The sequence below is a fragment of the Centroberyx affinis genome, unplaced genomic scaffold (assembly GCF_046629955.1).
Source record: "Centroberyx affinis isolate AG114_WGS23_722 - 3 ecotype Tasmania unplaced genomic scaffold, CSIRO-AGI_Caff_v1 ptg003857l_1, whole genome shotgun sequence".
NCBI classification, from domain to species: domain Eukaryota; kingdom Metazoa; phylum Chordata; class Actinopteri; order Beryciformes; family Berycidae; genus Centroberyx; species Centroberyx affinis.
Window position 1 is genome coordinate 118588 of NW_027281704.1, and position 14160 is coordinate 132747.

The 14160-nt window shown below is 40.6% G+C and overlaps 1 protein-coding gene across 2 annotated transcripts; it reads left to right on the forward strand.

Annotated features, from left to right (window-relative positions):
* The first annotated feature begins 1097 nt into the window (after positions 1 to 1097).
* On the forward strand, positions 1098 to 11780 carry nkpd1 (NTPase, KAP family P-loop domain containing 1). 2 transcript variants are annotated; one of them, XM_071541391.1, is made up of 6 exons: positions 1098 to 1181; positions 3533 to 3596; positions 4536 to 4652; positions 8092 to 8420; positions 8555 to 10033; positions 10234 to 11780. In XM_071541391.1, the coding sequence occupies exons 2-6, from the start codon at positions 3584 to 3586 to the stop codon at positions 10519 to 10521; spliced, it is 2226 nt and encodes a 741-aa protein (XP_071397492.1). In that variant the 5' UTR covers positions 1098 to 1181; positions 3533 to 3583; the 3' UTR covers positions 10522 to 11780. The 2 variants fall into 2 exon arrangements, with proteins under 2 accessions (XP_071397492.1, XP_071397493.1); XM_071541392.1 differs by having other exon boundaries at positions 10208 to 10405.
* The last annotated feature ends 2380 nt before the right edge of the window (positions 11781 to 14160 follow it).

A 14160-nucleotide genomic window follows, 5' to 3' on the forward strand; every position in this document is an offset into this window, starting at 1 on the left:
CACAATTCAATGAGGAAAACTAGCTAAGTCATAATTCAAGGACTGACATCTCTACATACAGGATTACAACACTGAATGACCAATAAATTAAAGCCCGTCTCAAACACGTTATGCAACAGCCAAGAATTTGTCGGAGTTTGCACCGGGCAAAGACATATAATAAATCATTTTCTAATTCATTTTACCCCTTTCTGGTTAGTGTCTGCTTTGAATTTTAAGGCAGACCTGAAATACAATGGTTAGGGTGTGTTGACAAACTACAGAACACTTATTTCAAACTTCAAACATTATAATCACAAAACTCTTTCAACCAGTTATAATGACAACTCTAAATGAGATGTAATTATGTGTAGGCTACCATGAAATGAAGGTGATGAATATTTCTTTTTTTTGCATTACACTATCTGTACTATTCAAATCACCTTTAAAGCGACAAACATGCATAGAGGCATGTGCATCAAGATTGTTTTACAGCAAAACAAACTTGCATGCAAAGATGAGTACACCCATGCCTGAGGCGTATAGATGGTATGCCAAAGCTTGACTACAAACAGTCATGTTGTAATCAATCCTGCAGGAGCGGCTGCCGTGGCATCCTAACTGCTACGCATGTCAGTACAGGCCAGTCAAAGCAATCCAACCACTCTCCACCTGAGGGATTCCTAACTAGGAGCTCAGCTTTCTTCTTCGCGAGTCATGCAGACCCCGGGCCCTACCACGAAATCGCTCATTTGTTCCATTTTCTGAGGACTGAAAAAGTTGGACGGTTATGCCGCAAGCTGTTGGGGATTTTTCTACATCGTAATGCTTTCAGGAACTAACCACCTCACTCAGATTCTGTGAACAGAGAGGAGTCTGCAACCAGGAGTATGAGGGAAAGGACTGGAATAGGAATATGGAAGCAAAGTACAGTCCATCCCCTTAGAAATAGTTTTACGTTCTATGTGACCTCACTTCCTGGAGAGAGCCCGGCTCCCAGACCTCTGGTAACCAGGTGCTTTTCTGTGTTATCAGTGTTGTAAAGTTTTACAGCATCTAGGTCCTGGGGGTATAAAGTTCACCACACCTTCGCTATTGTTGCAAAGCCTTCTCTATTTTTGGATATTTTACCAATTACAAGTCAAGATTCCATTCCCATGAGTCTCATTAAAGATCAGGAGTGACAATTTGAACTTAACCAGGTAAGCTTCTATGATCAGTAATGCATATCTACCCAGGGATAATGTCATTCACTATCATAGCTTACAACATAGTTAAAGAAGAAGTTTTATGGTTATAGTTTAGTATTCTTTAATGCATGCACTGTCGGCTCTTTTGATCTAGACACACAACAGACACACATCGATCAGAGGCTTTTCCCTTGATCAAAATTAACTATTTTTTCTGTCTGTCGACCGGTCTGCCAATCTTTTCTCTGTCAGTCAACCTGTGTGTCAGTCTAGTAAGTGTGTGCAGGAAATTATTTAAATACTAGGAGAAATGTTAACGGCAGAAACAACAACAAACAACATTTTGCTGGCACAGCAAAGATGTCGGCATTTCTGTGCACACAACAAAAAAAGAGAGCTCAAACTCCTAGAAGGAATGCGCATGTGTGAATATCAGGATATCTCCTTAAAAAATGTCTCTGCATGCCTGCCGAATGACTCTTTACTCAAACGATCACATATTGCAGAGCGGAAACTTCATAACTAAGAAACAAGATGAAAAACAACCACGGTGGATTTTGAATTTCTGAGTTTTTGCAGGATAAGCATTCTTAGGGAAGTTCCCGATGAGAAGCCATTCATTTTCCTTTTCTCTGAGCTGTGATCAGGCGGAAACACTCCTTCACTGTCTCCTCCATAACTTGTTGCATGGTTTCATAGAGAGTGAATGACATGTACAGCAGTGCCATGATCCTTTTTCTAAGTTCTACCAAAGTGTCTTTTTTTCTCCTGTTGCTATCTCAATGTTGACTTAGGCAAATATATTGCTGGGTGAACTTCACTGCAATACGATGCACTGTGTAGGCTAAGCCATTATGAGATTGACCAGTTAGAGAAAACAAATAGACCAATACAGGAACTAAATGGATCAGCATCTCCCTTGTGTCAAGAGGCTGCTGTGACTGTCTGACTTAAACTTTGCATTCACAGCTAGGCAATGCCAGATACTAAGTCTTGGCTAAATGAGTGCTGGGTTTTTTATTGCAAAGACAAAATATAAAACATATTACAAGAATAGTGCAATTACAAATGTATTGACAATATAAGACAGTACAGAGGTAAAATAATAAAGATAATGAACAAAACAGAATGGTAATAAACTTAAAGGTAAACAGATATGAAATAATAAATAATATTAAATAAATAAATAAAATGACGGATCGTGTTGTGTTAAAAATTTCATTGAAGTACGCTACTTCACAGTCAACAGACAATTTGTGTTGCTATGTAGTTTCAAAGAGTCTATAAATGAGGAAAATTTACACTTAAAAGCATGGAATTCAGGTAAAGCCTCTGAAAATGTACATTTGTGTATGTCAGCTTCACTAATTAGTGTCATTGCAATGAATGAACAATGAATTCCAAGCTCTTGTTTTTGCTATCAAAATAAAAAATGATATCTTTGGAGTTCAGCGTAAACTGATGACTAGTACTGTATATCTTACAAAGTGACCTTTAAAGTCTTCCCAAAATGTTGTGGTCAAACTTATTTATTTAATAAACCTCAGTTTTATTCATTACTTATTTTACTTCACAGATGGATGGTGAATGTTCTTCCTGAAGCAAAAAATGCATTTGGTCGTATTTTGAACACCAACATTGGTGAGCCCGTCTTGTGGCTGAAAACATGAATGGATGATCAAACTGCATCAGGATGCAAACACAGAACTGGTAGAATTTATAAAAAGAATTGTGGCAAAAAAAGAACTCAGCTGTTGCTAGGTCAATATATATTGACCTAGCAACAGCAGGAAAAAAGCATTTTGGTAAAACTTCACCTGTTTTCACCAATTTTTCTTCACCTGTTGGTAAGTCAATATATTGAGATAAACATAGGAGAAAAAACTAATTAGACAAACCTTTGGGATTTAGATCTATAGATATTGAAGAGGGGGGTAGGCTATTTCACAAAGCAGGATTAGAGAGTTAGCCAGGTAACTGAAAAACATTATGTTATCCTGGTGAAAACATACTGATTTGAATACTGTAAAACAAAAGTTGAATATCAGGTTTAGGTTTATGATTATGATTCAGTCATGCATGTTGATAATTGCTAATAATATAGATATTACATAACATGTTTTGAAGTTATATCTGGTTAACTTGCTAAACCTGCTTAGCTGTTTGGATCCACCACAACAATCTGCACTTGTTTTTATCTTGCCTTTCTGAGCTTCTGTACTGAACAAGTGCTCTGATGCATCCTCATATGCACACACACACACACACACACACACACACACACACACACACACAGAATAAAGACGCACGCACACAGCTCCACTACTTGAGGATCGAACTGTAGTTTTTCCTATTCTTCACAGGTAAAAAGGAGGGATTTCCATTTCTTCTGAAGGTTGCCCGACACAGTCATCATGGTTACAAAAGGTGAGATATCCGCAGTAAGATAAGGCAGACAGGAACGCAATGCTTTCTCCATTCATATTCAGAATGACTCCATGTTCACTTTCGATTTCCCGCTCTAAATCACAGTTGGGAGTAATCATGTTACACTGTAATGCATAATCGCATTACTTTTTTCTGTAATGGAGAAAGGCATTACTGTTCCAATTTCAGTAATCAAATGCATTACATTAAGCATTTGAACCTCTTCCTTCCTTCAAGTCATGTCGGAAATATAGCGCACATGAAGGAGCCAACAAAGTGTAAAATACGACGGGTAAAGTCAGAATTTAATGCTGCAGGCTTTATCTTTATTAAAAACCTTAAAAGACATATTTTGTGTCTGTCATTAGACTAGGCTACTTCTGCTGCTGTGGGCTTATCGACAATATTTCTTGGTCCAATGAACGCAAGTAAGCCTAGCACAATAGTTTAGGGTGTAACGCAGTAATGTAATGAGTAATGTAACTCATTGCTTTTCTGGGGGAGTAAAAAGGAAAGTACTTCAATACTCTTAAGAAAAGTAGTGAGTAATGTGTAATTTATTACTTTTTTTCCAGTAGGTTAACGACCCAAGACTGACACTCACATTCTGTTACTTTACATTTTCTTGAACTAGTGTAACTGCACACCTGTGTTGAATGAGCCCCTGTCATGTAAAGGCAATTAAAGGTTACATAACTGTACACTTCAGTCAAGTAACAATTAATCCTGTGAATAGGTCTACCTGAGGTCCTGAAACTGTTTCTTGTCTCTGTTTGGAATTGCAATAATCAGTTGAATAGCTTGCATAATTAATTGTGTTAATTAATCCTTATGGTTGCTTGTAATGTTTTAGATCTAGGAACTGAGGTTTATTAAGACAGAAAGTAAAATGAGTAGGCTAATCCATGCCGTTTTTTTGTGTTGTAAATCTTCTTTCAGATGATATTTGTGCTTATGCCCTGTCCAAGACCCTTACCAAAGTTTCATCACCTGCAACTGTGGGACTCTACTCCTCATGTCAGAATCGAATGCACATGATCCTCCAAAAAATAGAGGGTATGTTTATAGTCTGTCTATCTGCCTCCCTGCCTGTCAGTCTGTGTGTCTGCTGTATGACTCTTACATTCGGTTAACCTCTTAAAGCCTGGTCACAGTGTCCAGAGTCTGTGCATAGGAAGGACTCTGGAGATATGCTTCGGGGTCTTGCCGATTGTTTAGTCTGCACCAAACGTAAATTAAGCACAGGGTAAAGTATGTGCCACCGGTGCCTAAGTCACTGTTTCTCCTTTTAGCGTTGAGTCCACAGCCTTTAAAAAGGGTGCTAGTGTTTTGTAGGTGCTCAGGTGGAGGGGCGGCAGGGTATGCATGATTGGAGTGAGTGAAACTGCGTTGACTTAAAAAACTGGAGGTTATGGATATAACCAATGTTCTGGGAAACGAGGCACAACACATTAGTATGGGGATTGCATCCTCGCGAGACCAACCTGAAGAACCTTTTTAATCACACCTGTCAAGGCCAATGAGACTGTAGCAGGCAAGGGAGGTCCTGCCCCCTCCTATGAGTATAATTGCCCCTGCGCGGTCTCATCTCCTCAATCTAAAACTGCACTTCACCAAGCCTCATAGGCAGTGAGGGGCTGCCCAGTGTTGTACCTCGTTTTCCTCCTTTCGGGAACATTGGTTTTATCCATAACCTCCAGTTCCCTTTCAGTCGGTACACTCGGTACAACACAGTATGGGGATATAGAATCACGCCCCGAGACGCCCTAGCAGATATTAGATGACTATTCCGGCCTTGTCTGACTTCCTCTATTGCTGTTGGCATAACTACTACGATTTACCGCCCCACAGATAGAACAGCATGAGCCACATTATGAGCCGTCACATCCAGACAGTAAAAACTCACAAAAGTGTGTGGTGATGCCCAGCTAGCAGCTGAGCAAACATCTTCCACCGAGGCCCCTTTAAACAGTGCCCATGAAGTGGCTATGCCCCTCGTGGAATGAGCGTGCACACCGCCGGGCATGTCAACGCCTTTGCTGGTATAAGTGCGTGAGATAGCCTCTACAATCCAACGCGAGAGGCGCTGCTTTGAAAGCGCCCGTCCCCTTACTGGGTTGGCGAAGCAGACAAAGAGCTGGTCAGACGAGCGCACAGCATGAGTTCTATCAATATAGATGCGTAAAGCTCGCACTGGGCACAGGCTGTGTAAACGCTGTTACTCGTCAGATACAGACGGAGGGGGCAAGTAGGAAGTCAGTTCAAATGTCAATGCCTTGTAGGACAATGTAGGCACCTTCGGTATATAGGCTGGGTTAGGGCGCAAAGTCACCTTGGACCCGTCCAGCGCAAACTGGGTGCAGGTGGGATGAACCGTCAATGCATGGATGTCTGCTATGCGCGCCATTTTGTAGGAGAGAACATCAAGCCCAATGGACTCCATCGGTTCAAATGGCGCACTGCAAAGAGCATCCAAAACCAATGAAAGGTCCCATTGTGGAACCATGGTTTTACGCATTGGTCTCTTACGTAGCACACCTTTCTTAAAATGCACAACCAAAGGATGTGAGCCTGGTGTTTTCCCGTCAAACCCAACATGACATGCCGATATAGCTGACAGATAAACTTTTATTGTGGAAAAAGAGAGAGACCCCTCTCTAATAAGTCCTGCAGGAACATTAAAATATCCACAACAGAGCTCTGAAAAGGAATGATCATCCTTTCCTTGCACATCGCATAGGGAGACACCAGGGCTTCCTGTTCAACAGTGCTACAATTTCTGCGAACCACGCCTTCTTGGGGTGGGGAGCCACCAGAATCATGGCCAGTCCCTCCAGACGTACTCGCTGTAGCGTGGACTGAATCAACTCCACGGGGGGGAATGCGTAAAGCAGTGTCAAGGATGAGCCAATGCGTCTAGTCCGAGGGGTGCGCTCCTGTACGTTTTTCTGTAAATCCAGAAGCATCTCTGCCTGGTAGGTCTGAAGCATCGAGGCAGTGTTAAGTGCACGAGCATTCAGCCCCTGCCTGATGCACTTTGTCGAGCTGCAAGGCCGAAAAACAGCACTGTTTACTCGACAGAGTAGGCTTACTGCTAGACACATTAGCCCTGGGTGCTAAATGGCTGGTGAGACCAGCAGAGTCCATGCCCTCCAGGGGCCAGTTGCACCAGCTGGATGTAAAAAAGTTGGGTGTAAGCCCTACGCCAGGCTTAGCTACGTCCAGCCTTGTGATAAATATTTACACCTGTTGAAAACAGGTGTAAAACTATGACTAGGCGCAGCTACGCCCAGCGTAGACGATGTGCGTCCACGCTAACACATTCTACCGCAGTGATAATTGCCACTCCATTCATGTTGCTATGGTTACAAACTTACATTTACTTGCGCCAACGATTAGATTAAAAATGACTGCTGAGCCGAAGAAACGAAAATTAAATTACTCTGATTGCGAAACAAGAAAAATTATTGAACTGTACAGTAAGTATATGCATATTTTAGTATGCAAACAAAACAATGCCATAACTAATAAAAAAAACAAGACTGGCAGAAGGTAACAGCGGCAGTCAATGAAGCAGAGGGTGGATTAGGAAGTCGGACAGTCGACGAAATGAAGAAAAAATGGAAAGACCTTCTTCAGGCAGCCAGGAGAGACTCTAGACTTAGACATTTACTCAAGTTTGGCTGCGCGCAAAATTAGAAAAATATATAATTCATTCCCTATCCCCCCAAGGCTAGATATATTAAATTTACCCCTCTAGTGAATTTCTAAGATTAAATTAATTTTGTAATACAGAGGTAGAGACAACAGATCATGTATTTTTTCGCTGTAATATTACTCATAATTTTTGGTCTAATTTGAATTTATGGATTAAATCTAGCATTGATTTCTGATTCTACCACCATTTCTACTAGAAAATGTCAAATTTGGAATGTTTATAGAAGATGGAAATATAGAATCTTTAATGAATAATTTAATTTTATACACAAATGTAAATATTGCAAAACACAACCCTGTTTAACAGCCTTTAAAAACGAATTAACATTTTCCAAATCTCTAAAATGTATGAAAAGCATGAATGCCCAAAAATTAGCTACACTTTGTATTTGCACAGTATAAAGTAATTTAACCCCTGGAATGTATATATTGTTCTTTGTTGTTTTTTTTCTCCTTTAATTTACTATTTCTTTTCTCTTTGTTTTGTTTTTGTTTTCTCTATTTCCTTTTGATTATTGTCCTTGACACACATGTACTGTACTCAGGTTACTCTGGTGATATAGAAAGAACTGTCATTGCCAATTTGTTGTATATTTGAAGACTCTAATGATAATAATAATAAAAAAATAAAAAAAAAACCTCTGTGTCAACCAGCCAACTCAGGTTGCTTTATCTTGTCATCTGCCCTGATTTATATTCATTCCATTCATCCTTATGTGTGTCCCAGACAGTTAGCTTTCTCATCCTAAATGTAAATATTATTAATGTCTTTATTCAGAGCACATGGAGGTGGAAGCTGGGAAGATGGAGCAGGATTACAGGGGAAGACCCAGGCCTCGCTCAGTTAAGCCCTCCCTCACTGGCTTTCTAGCACTCCTTGGCCGACTACTCTTCTACAGACCTGTTTGGACTGTGAAGAACCAGCAGCACCATAACATCAGGTTCATTTATGTGCATTTCAGTGCCTGGCATTTTGCAGGCAGTGACCTGCTGTGGGCAGGGCTGGCAATACGCCTGTTTCAAGCCATGCAGGTGAACTTTGGGAAATTCCCACTAGTACTCTACCGCGTGGCACAGCATGATGAAGAGGACGAAATCATCAAGAAGGTAGTTGATTTCCCTTTACTTGAGATCTTTTATCTTCCTAACAATTCTCTCAGTTACCAGAGAGATGGATGGGGTTTTGGTGTCTGACCTGCTTCTCTTTTGTTCTGTTGTTTTGTTTTATGGAAATGTATCAGATAATAGAGGATCGTTCAAATGACTGGAGGTCCAAGAAGATTTGCTGCTGCCCTCTGTGGCTTCTCTTCCTGTCCATTCTTCTGGCAGCAGTGACCATCCTGGTATTCCTGGTAACATTTGGCTTTCCCAAGACAGAGGTGAAACCAAGTCAGGGAGGAAATGGAACAAGTGCAGCCCAGGTAGGTGTGATAGAGGGCCTGGCCATTGCTGCATTAGGAGTCCCTGCAGCAGGCGCAGTGAGGTTTATCTTTCTGATGGGTAAAAACCTCATCTTCAACCAGGATCTAAACATCAAGAGGGGGATGGACAACGAGCGGGTCAGCAACCAGCTGGGCTTCATGAACGAAGTGAGAAAGGAGATGTGGCTTCTGTCCAGCTTCATCCATTTTATGGAGGTGTTTGAGAGGAGAAGGATCCGTGTGGTGCTGAAGATCACCAACCTGGATCGCTGCTCCCCCAAGAAAATTGTTGCGGTCCTAGATGCCATCAACATTCTGCTTTCAGACATGGAAAGTCCCTTTATTTCCATTCTGGCAGTCAACCCAGAAGTTCTTGTACAGAAAGTGAACTTTGCAGACGGCTGCTTCAGTAAAGAGGACAGAGCTTATGCATTTCTGAACCGCATTGTTACTTTGGCTTTCACAATCCCACCGCTGTGTGATGAATGGAAGTCCAATTTATTTCTCAGCCTCAGTGGCCGATCAAAAATCACTGAGGACAGGAACATGAAGAGAGGTAAACAAAGAGCTGAGAACTGCAACAAGACATCTCTTGCCCTACATGAATCTTCAATGGAGAATGCATGGGAAACAGAAGAGTCCAATATCCCACTGATGGCTAAAACTACAGCAGTGCTGGAGCTGAGAGAGGAGGAAATAGAGAATTTGATCAACTCTGCTTTTAAGAGCATCTGCCAGGAAGGGAAACTAAAAAACTACATTTTAGATGATGCCATGTCTATGAGGAGGGTGATCAACTCCATTCGAGTGACTGTGATAATCATGATGGCCTGGAAGACTGAGCTTCCCCCAGCAGAAGTCATCGCATCCTGGGTGGTCTTGGCCAATCAATGGCCCTGCCGCCTCAGCTGGATCTTCCAGTGTTTGGAAGATGATCAGCAGAGAGCAAAAATTGCTGATATGAATGCGCCCGTCATTGACAATTCAAAGACCTTATGGGACTTCTTCAGTGAGTCCAGAGGAGAACTCTATGTGATGAGGATGAAGATAGAGGACCTCCTAGAGCAGGATGGAGATCCTGAGATGTTTGAAATGTTTCTCAAAGTAGATTTCCCATTCACAATAAAGGACATGGAGAAGTTTAAACTCGCAACGGTCAACCTGGACCACACAATTAGGAAGGAGCTGGGGCAGATCCGAGGGATAACCAGGCTGAAACATTCTGGTTGGGTGAGGGATCTAGATCCTCTGCCAGTCAGAACTACAATAAACATGAGTGCCGAGGATGTCTGTAAAGAGGTAAGAAGCGTCTGTAATTTATTTATGGTCAAACTGATATTTATATAAGGTAATTTATTCATTGACTTTACACCATGTTGCAATACCATGTCCGTAATCTTGACGCAAATGTAACTGAAAATGTTTTGTAACGATGCAGTCTTATTAGTGAATATAGGGAATAAACCCTGTTAGTATCCTATGTTTCCCATTTTTCCTAGCTGGAGAGGCTGGAGTACCCTGCTAAGTATGCTGATATTGTGAGAAGCAATGACCTCAATGGCTCAGCATTGGTCTTTGGTGATGCAGATGACCTCAAATTGCTCCTTCAAATGACCTATAGTGAATGGACAAAGTTCAGACTGCACTTCCTGGGTTTCCCGTCACATCTCCACCCACAAAACAAGACTCTGCAACTGACCCCTCATCATCTACAGAACCAACTGTACAGATCCCCCTACCTTGTTCCCCATCATCACTCTTCCACTCTCAGCCTGGCTGTTATTTGAATGTGGTTTGAATGTGTCAAAAACATGTAGCCATCGTATGTCATATTTATTTAAAAAATGGCTTGTAGGAATGTTTTATGCTATGATTTGGATGTGCTAATTGCATGTTTAATTTACCGGAACTGTTAGCTTCTGAAGCTTGCTAGTTTGAAGTTAATTAGCAAGCTAACTTGACGTGAATTATGATTATGGTTAGCATATAGAGTTTGCTGTGTGAATATCAGCATGCATGTACAACAGTCCTGCAGTGATCTTATGTGAGCATAACGATAACAAATTTGATTTCTGCTTTAAAGGAAAAATAATATTTATGATTGTAGTAACTGGCTAGTATTTAGTAAGCTAAATTAACGCTGGGCTGGCTTTCTATGTGTAATTCATCCCAGTCTGCGATAGCGACTGCAAGATGGAATATCCAGAGTAAACCTTGATAGCTATAGTGTTACCTATCAGTGTCATATCATTTATGATTCAACTGTCCTTGGCATTACTGTATCGTGTTTTTCATGTAACCCTTTTCTCTTATTAACCAAGTGCCAAATTGTTGTTTTGCAGTGCAAATACTGACCCTCAACTCAACAGTAATTACAATATGAGTTGCAAAGTTGAAGTGTCGTTCCCATTAGAACTTGCTCTTTGATGACACGCATGCTGAAATAGTGGGTGCAGATTTTTTTGCCATACATTTTTCCTCTTTTGTACGCATGGAATCTGCCAGAGTTTTATATACAAGGCCTGTGATTTAGAATATACGCTTCTACCCAGTTGAACCCATCATGCATGCATCCAGAATGTAGCCTGTTTTACCTAAACCCTTGAAGAAGCTCATAGTTCAAAGATATTTAGTTGTAAGCTTGTAAGATCTGGAGACGACTTGAATGCATACGCGGTGCTGTGGGTGGGAACCCACACTTGGAACCCAGGCCTGACCAATCACGAGACTTAACATGTAAAATCTTGTCGTAAAGACTCATTCCGATCACTTTCTTTGGTTGGACTATCTCGGCTCTTTCCCACCCGCCCACCCACACTATGAATCCTGGCACCGCCAGTGCTTGAATGCAGGGTAAACATCTGTTGATCAAAGCACCAGGGCAACTGGCACTAACAGGATATTTATGGGAATTCATAGGAAGAATGAGATTCACTGCAATGTGATTGTGAATACTTTCTTGAACACTGACAAGTGAAAAAACAAAATGCATGACAATGTATATGTGCAGCAGTAAACTGTGATTCTTTTATTTTTTGAGTCAATAAAGTGGTAATTCTGTGATAAATTCATGTTGCAGAAGTATGTCAATGCAAAATCGTCCATATTGATAATGCTCATCCTAGCAAATGGTTTGGTATTTCTCTAAATAATTTAGCAAGCTTATCCCATGAAGCCAGATCTAGCATTATGCTGAATCGTTTATACTATTTGCATATCAAAGTGTTCCCTTATGTAAAATAATCAGTGTAAGTCTCACATTTCATCTAAACTCCTTTGAACCATTTCCCTCAGAAAGCTGCAAGCAATGATTTGGCCAAAAAATATCAGAGCCACAAACCCGAGACATTTACAGATATTACACTACTATACAAGGCTAAAGCAATAGTTCACGTTTATTCATGTTTAATAGAACATTTACATTTTTAGCATGTATTATTTAATGACTTCAACAGTCAATCTCCAACATTTGCTAGCAAAACTTGTTGATTTTTTTTTTAACGGGATAAAAAAAAAGGTTCACATTACAGCGGTCTTTGTGTTAAATGTATAGTTGCATTCATAGCAATTCAGAAATTAGGTGTTGTCGACTAAAGAATTTTCTGCAGCTCTCATATCTCCAACCTGAAATTCAATTCACGTGAAAACAGTGATTTGTAGTCTCAGGTTTAAAACACAGTTGAGTGCGCTGAATTAAAGCTGTTTGCACCTGTAGTAGAGTGGAAAGGAACCATAGAGGTGAAACTAGTAAACAGCTTTCTCTGCTATTGTGTCAAAGGAAAAATCCACCCTAAAACACCTTCACACATAAAAAGAGACAGCTATTAGAGATGTACTTTGTAATTCTGGGTCCATTTTGTTGTTTGGTAGCGCATTTTTCTTATTCCCGCAAATAACTGACCAAGCACAAACATGACATCAAGATATTTCCAGGGCAGCTACAATAGAGTTTGACAGAAAAGAAAATCAGCTATCTAAAACATCAACAGTGAGGGTTTGATGTCAGCCCTTCAAAGAGCAAGAGCCACAACCAACGTTCATCATACTGTGAGAACGCATCACAGAAGAGGCAGAGATACCAATTTCTCCTGTGACAGCAGTCTCTAAAGCAATGCAGCCACTAGACACGTTGCATTTTGAGTAAGGGGCGCAACTCTCGCTTTGTCTTGTAAAGAAAAACTCTCACTCCGTTTGCATGTATAACCAACAGCTGAATGCAACAAGTTCATGCCCGGTCTCTGGGGCTTGTCAAAAGTCATTCTGGGAAAATGTAGGAAATCGCTAACAGGTTGAGGGAAAGCCGGTACAACAAAACATGGAAATCACAATAAAGCTCTGGGGTCCCTTTGCCTCAACATTGATTGACACAGATTGATGACATAACAGTGTTAAGTGTATTCAAGAGTGGATTTTTCCTTACCTTTAGCCTTGGAGCAAACTAGCTACTACTCATAGCTTAGATTTTGTTTTTCTGACAGCTTTCTTCGACACACTTCTTGGTTGGAAATTTCCGTGTTATGAGACTGAGTTGTCAAGAGTCCACAGTGTTATTGCTGTTTCTTGTCAGCAAACAAGTGGCATCACTACAAAAACCGCACGGAGACAATACAGTAGGCTACAATCTTTGCACTAGTGCAGTGCCCGTTCACAAAAAAAAAAAAAAAAAAAAAAACACAATAGGCGTAGGCCAGCCATTCCCAAACTTAAGAATGCCGCGGCCAAATTTGAAGTCTTAAAATCTTCCGTGGCCCACCCAACCCTTTAATCACAACTCTGATCAACACACGAGACTAAGATGAAGTATTTCCCTATATATTTTTTATTTCATACACATAACATGTGAATGTGGGCATACGGCAATGCAGTTCAAATTAATAATCCATCCACATACACGTGGAAATAGTGCAAATAGTGCAAATAGTGAATTGTTAAGCCTGTATCCTGGCTGTTTGACACTGGATAATAAAACGCTTATACAAAATAATATAAAAAATATATATTATATAATTATATAAAATTTCACAATATCCAACCCAATATCAACATGAAGAAAAAACAGACAGAAAATATAATTTCTGATGCAGTTATTACAATCCATCACAGCTGGGCTCATTGCCGTGTAATATTTTGAGGCGTTTAACGGCACAGTAGATACTCACTTGAGTACTTTCGACGAGTCCTCCTTTTTGTTTTAACGGATTCGTTTTGATCTTCTGATGATTCGCTTGTAGAGGTTGAGTCTCCATTAACAGCTTTCCTTTTGCAACCAGATAGCCACCGCTCAATTTTTACTCTTCCCCCGCCGATGATGAGGTATTCCCTCAATTACAATTCCCCGCCAATGACGAGATATAAGAGAAGTTCCGGCCGGATCAAAAATAGGTCAGATAAATGAAAAATAACACGTAATTTAAATCCCATGGCTT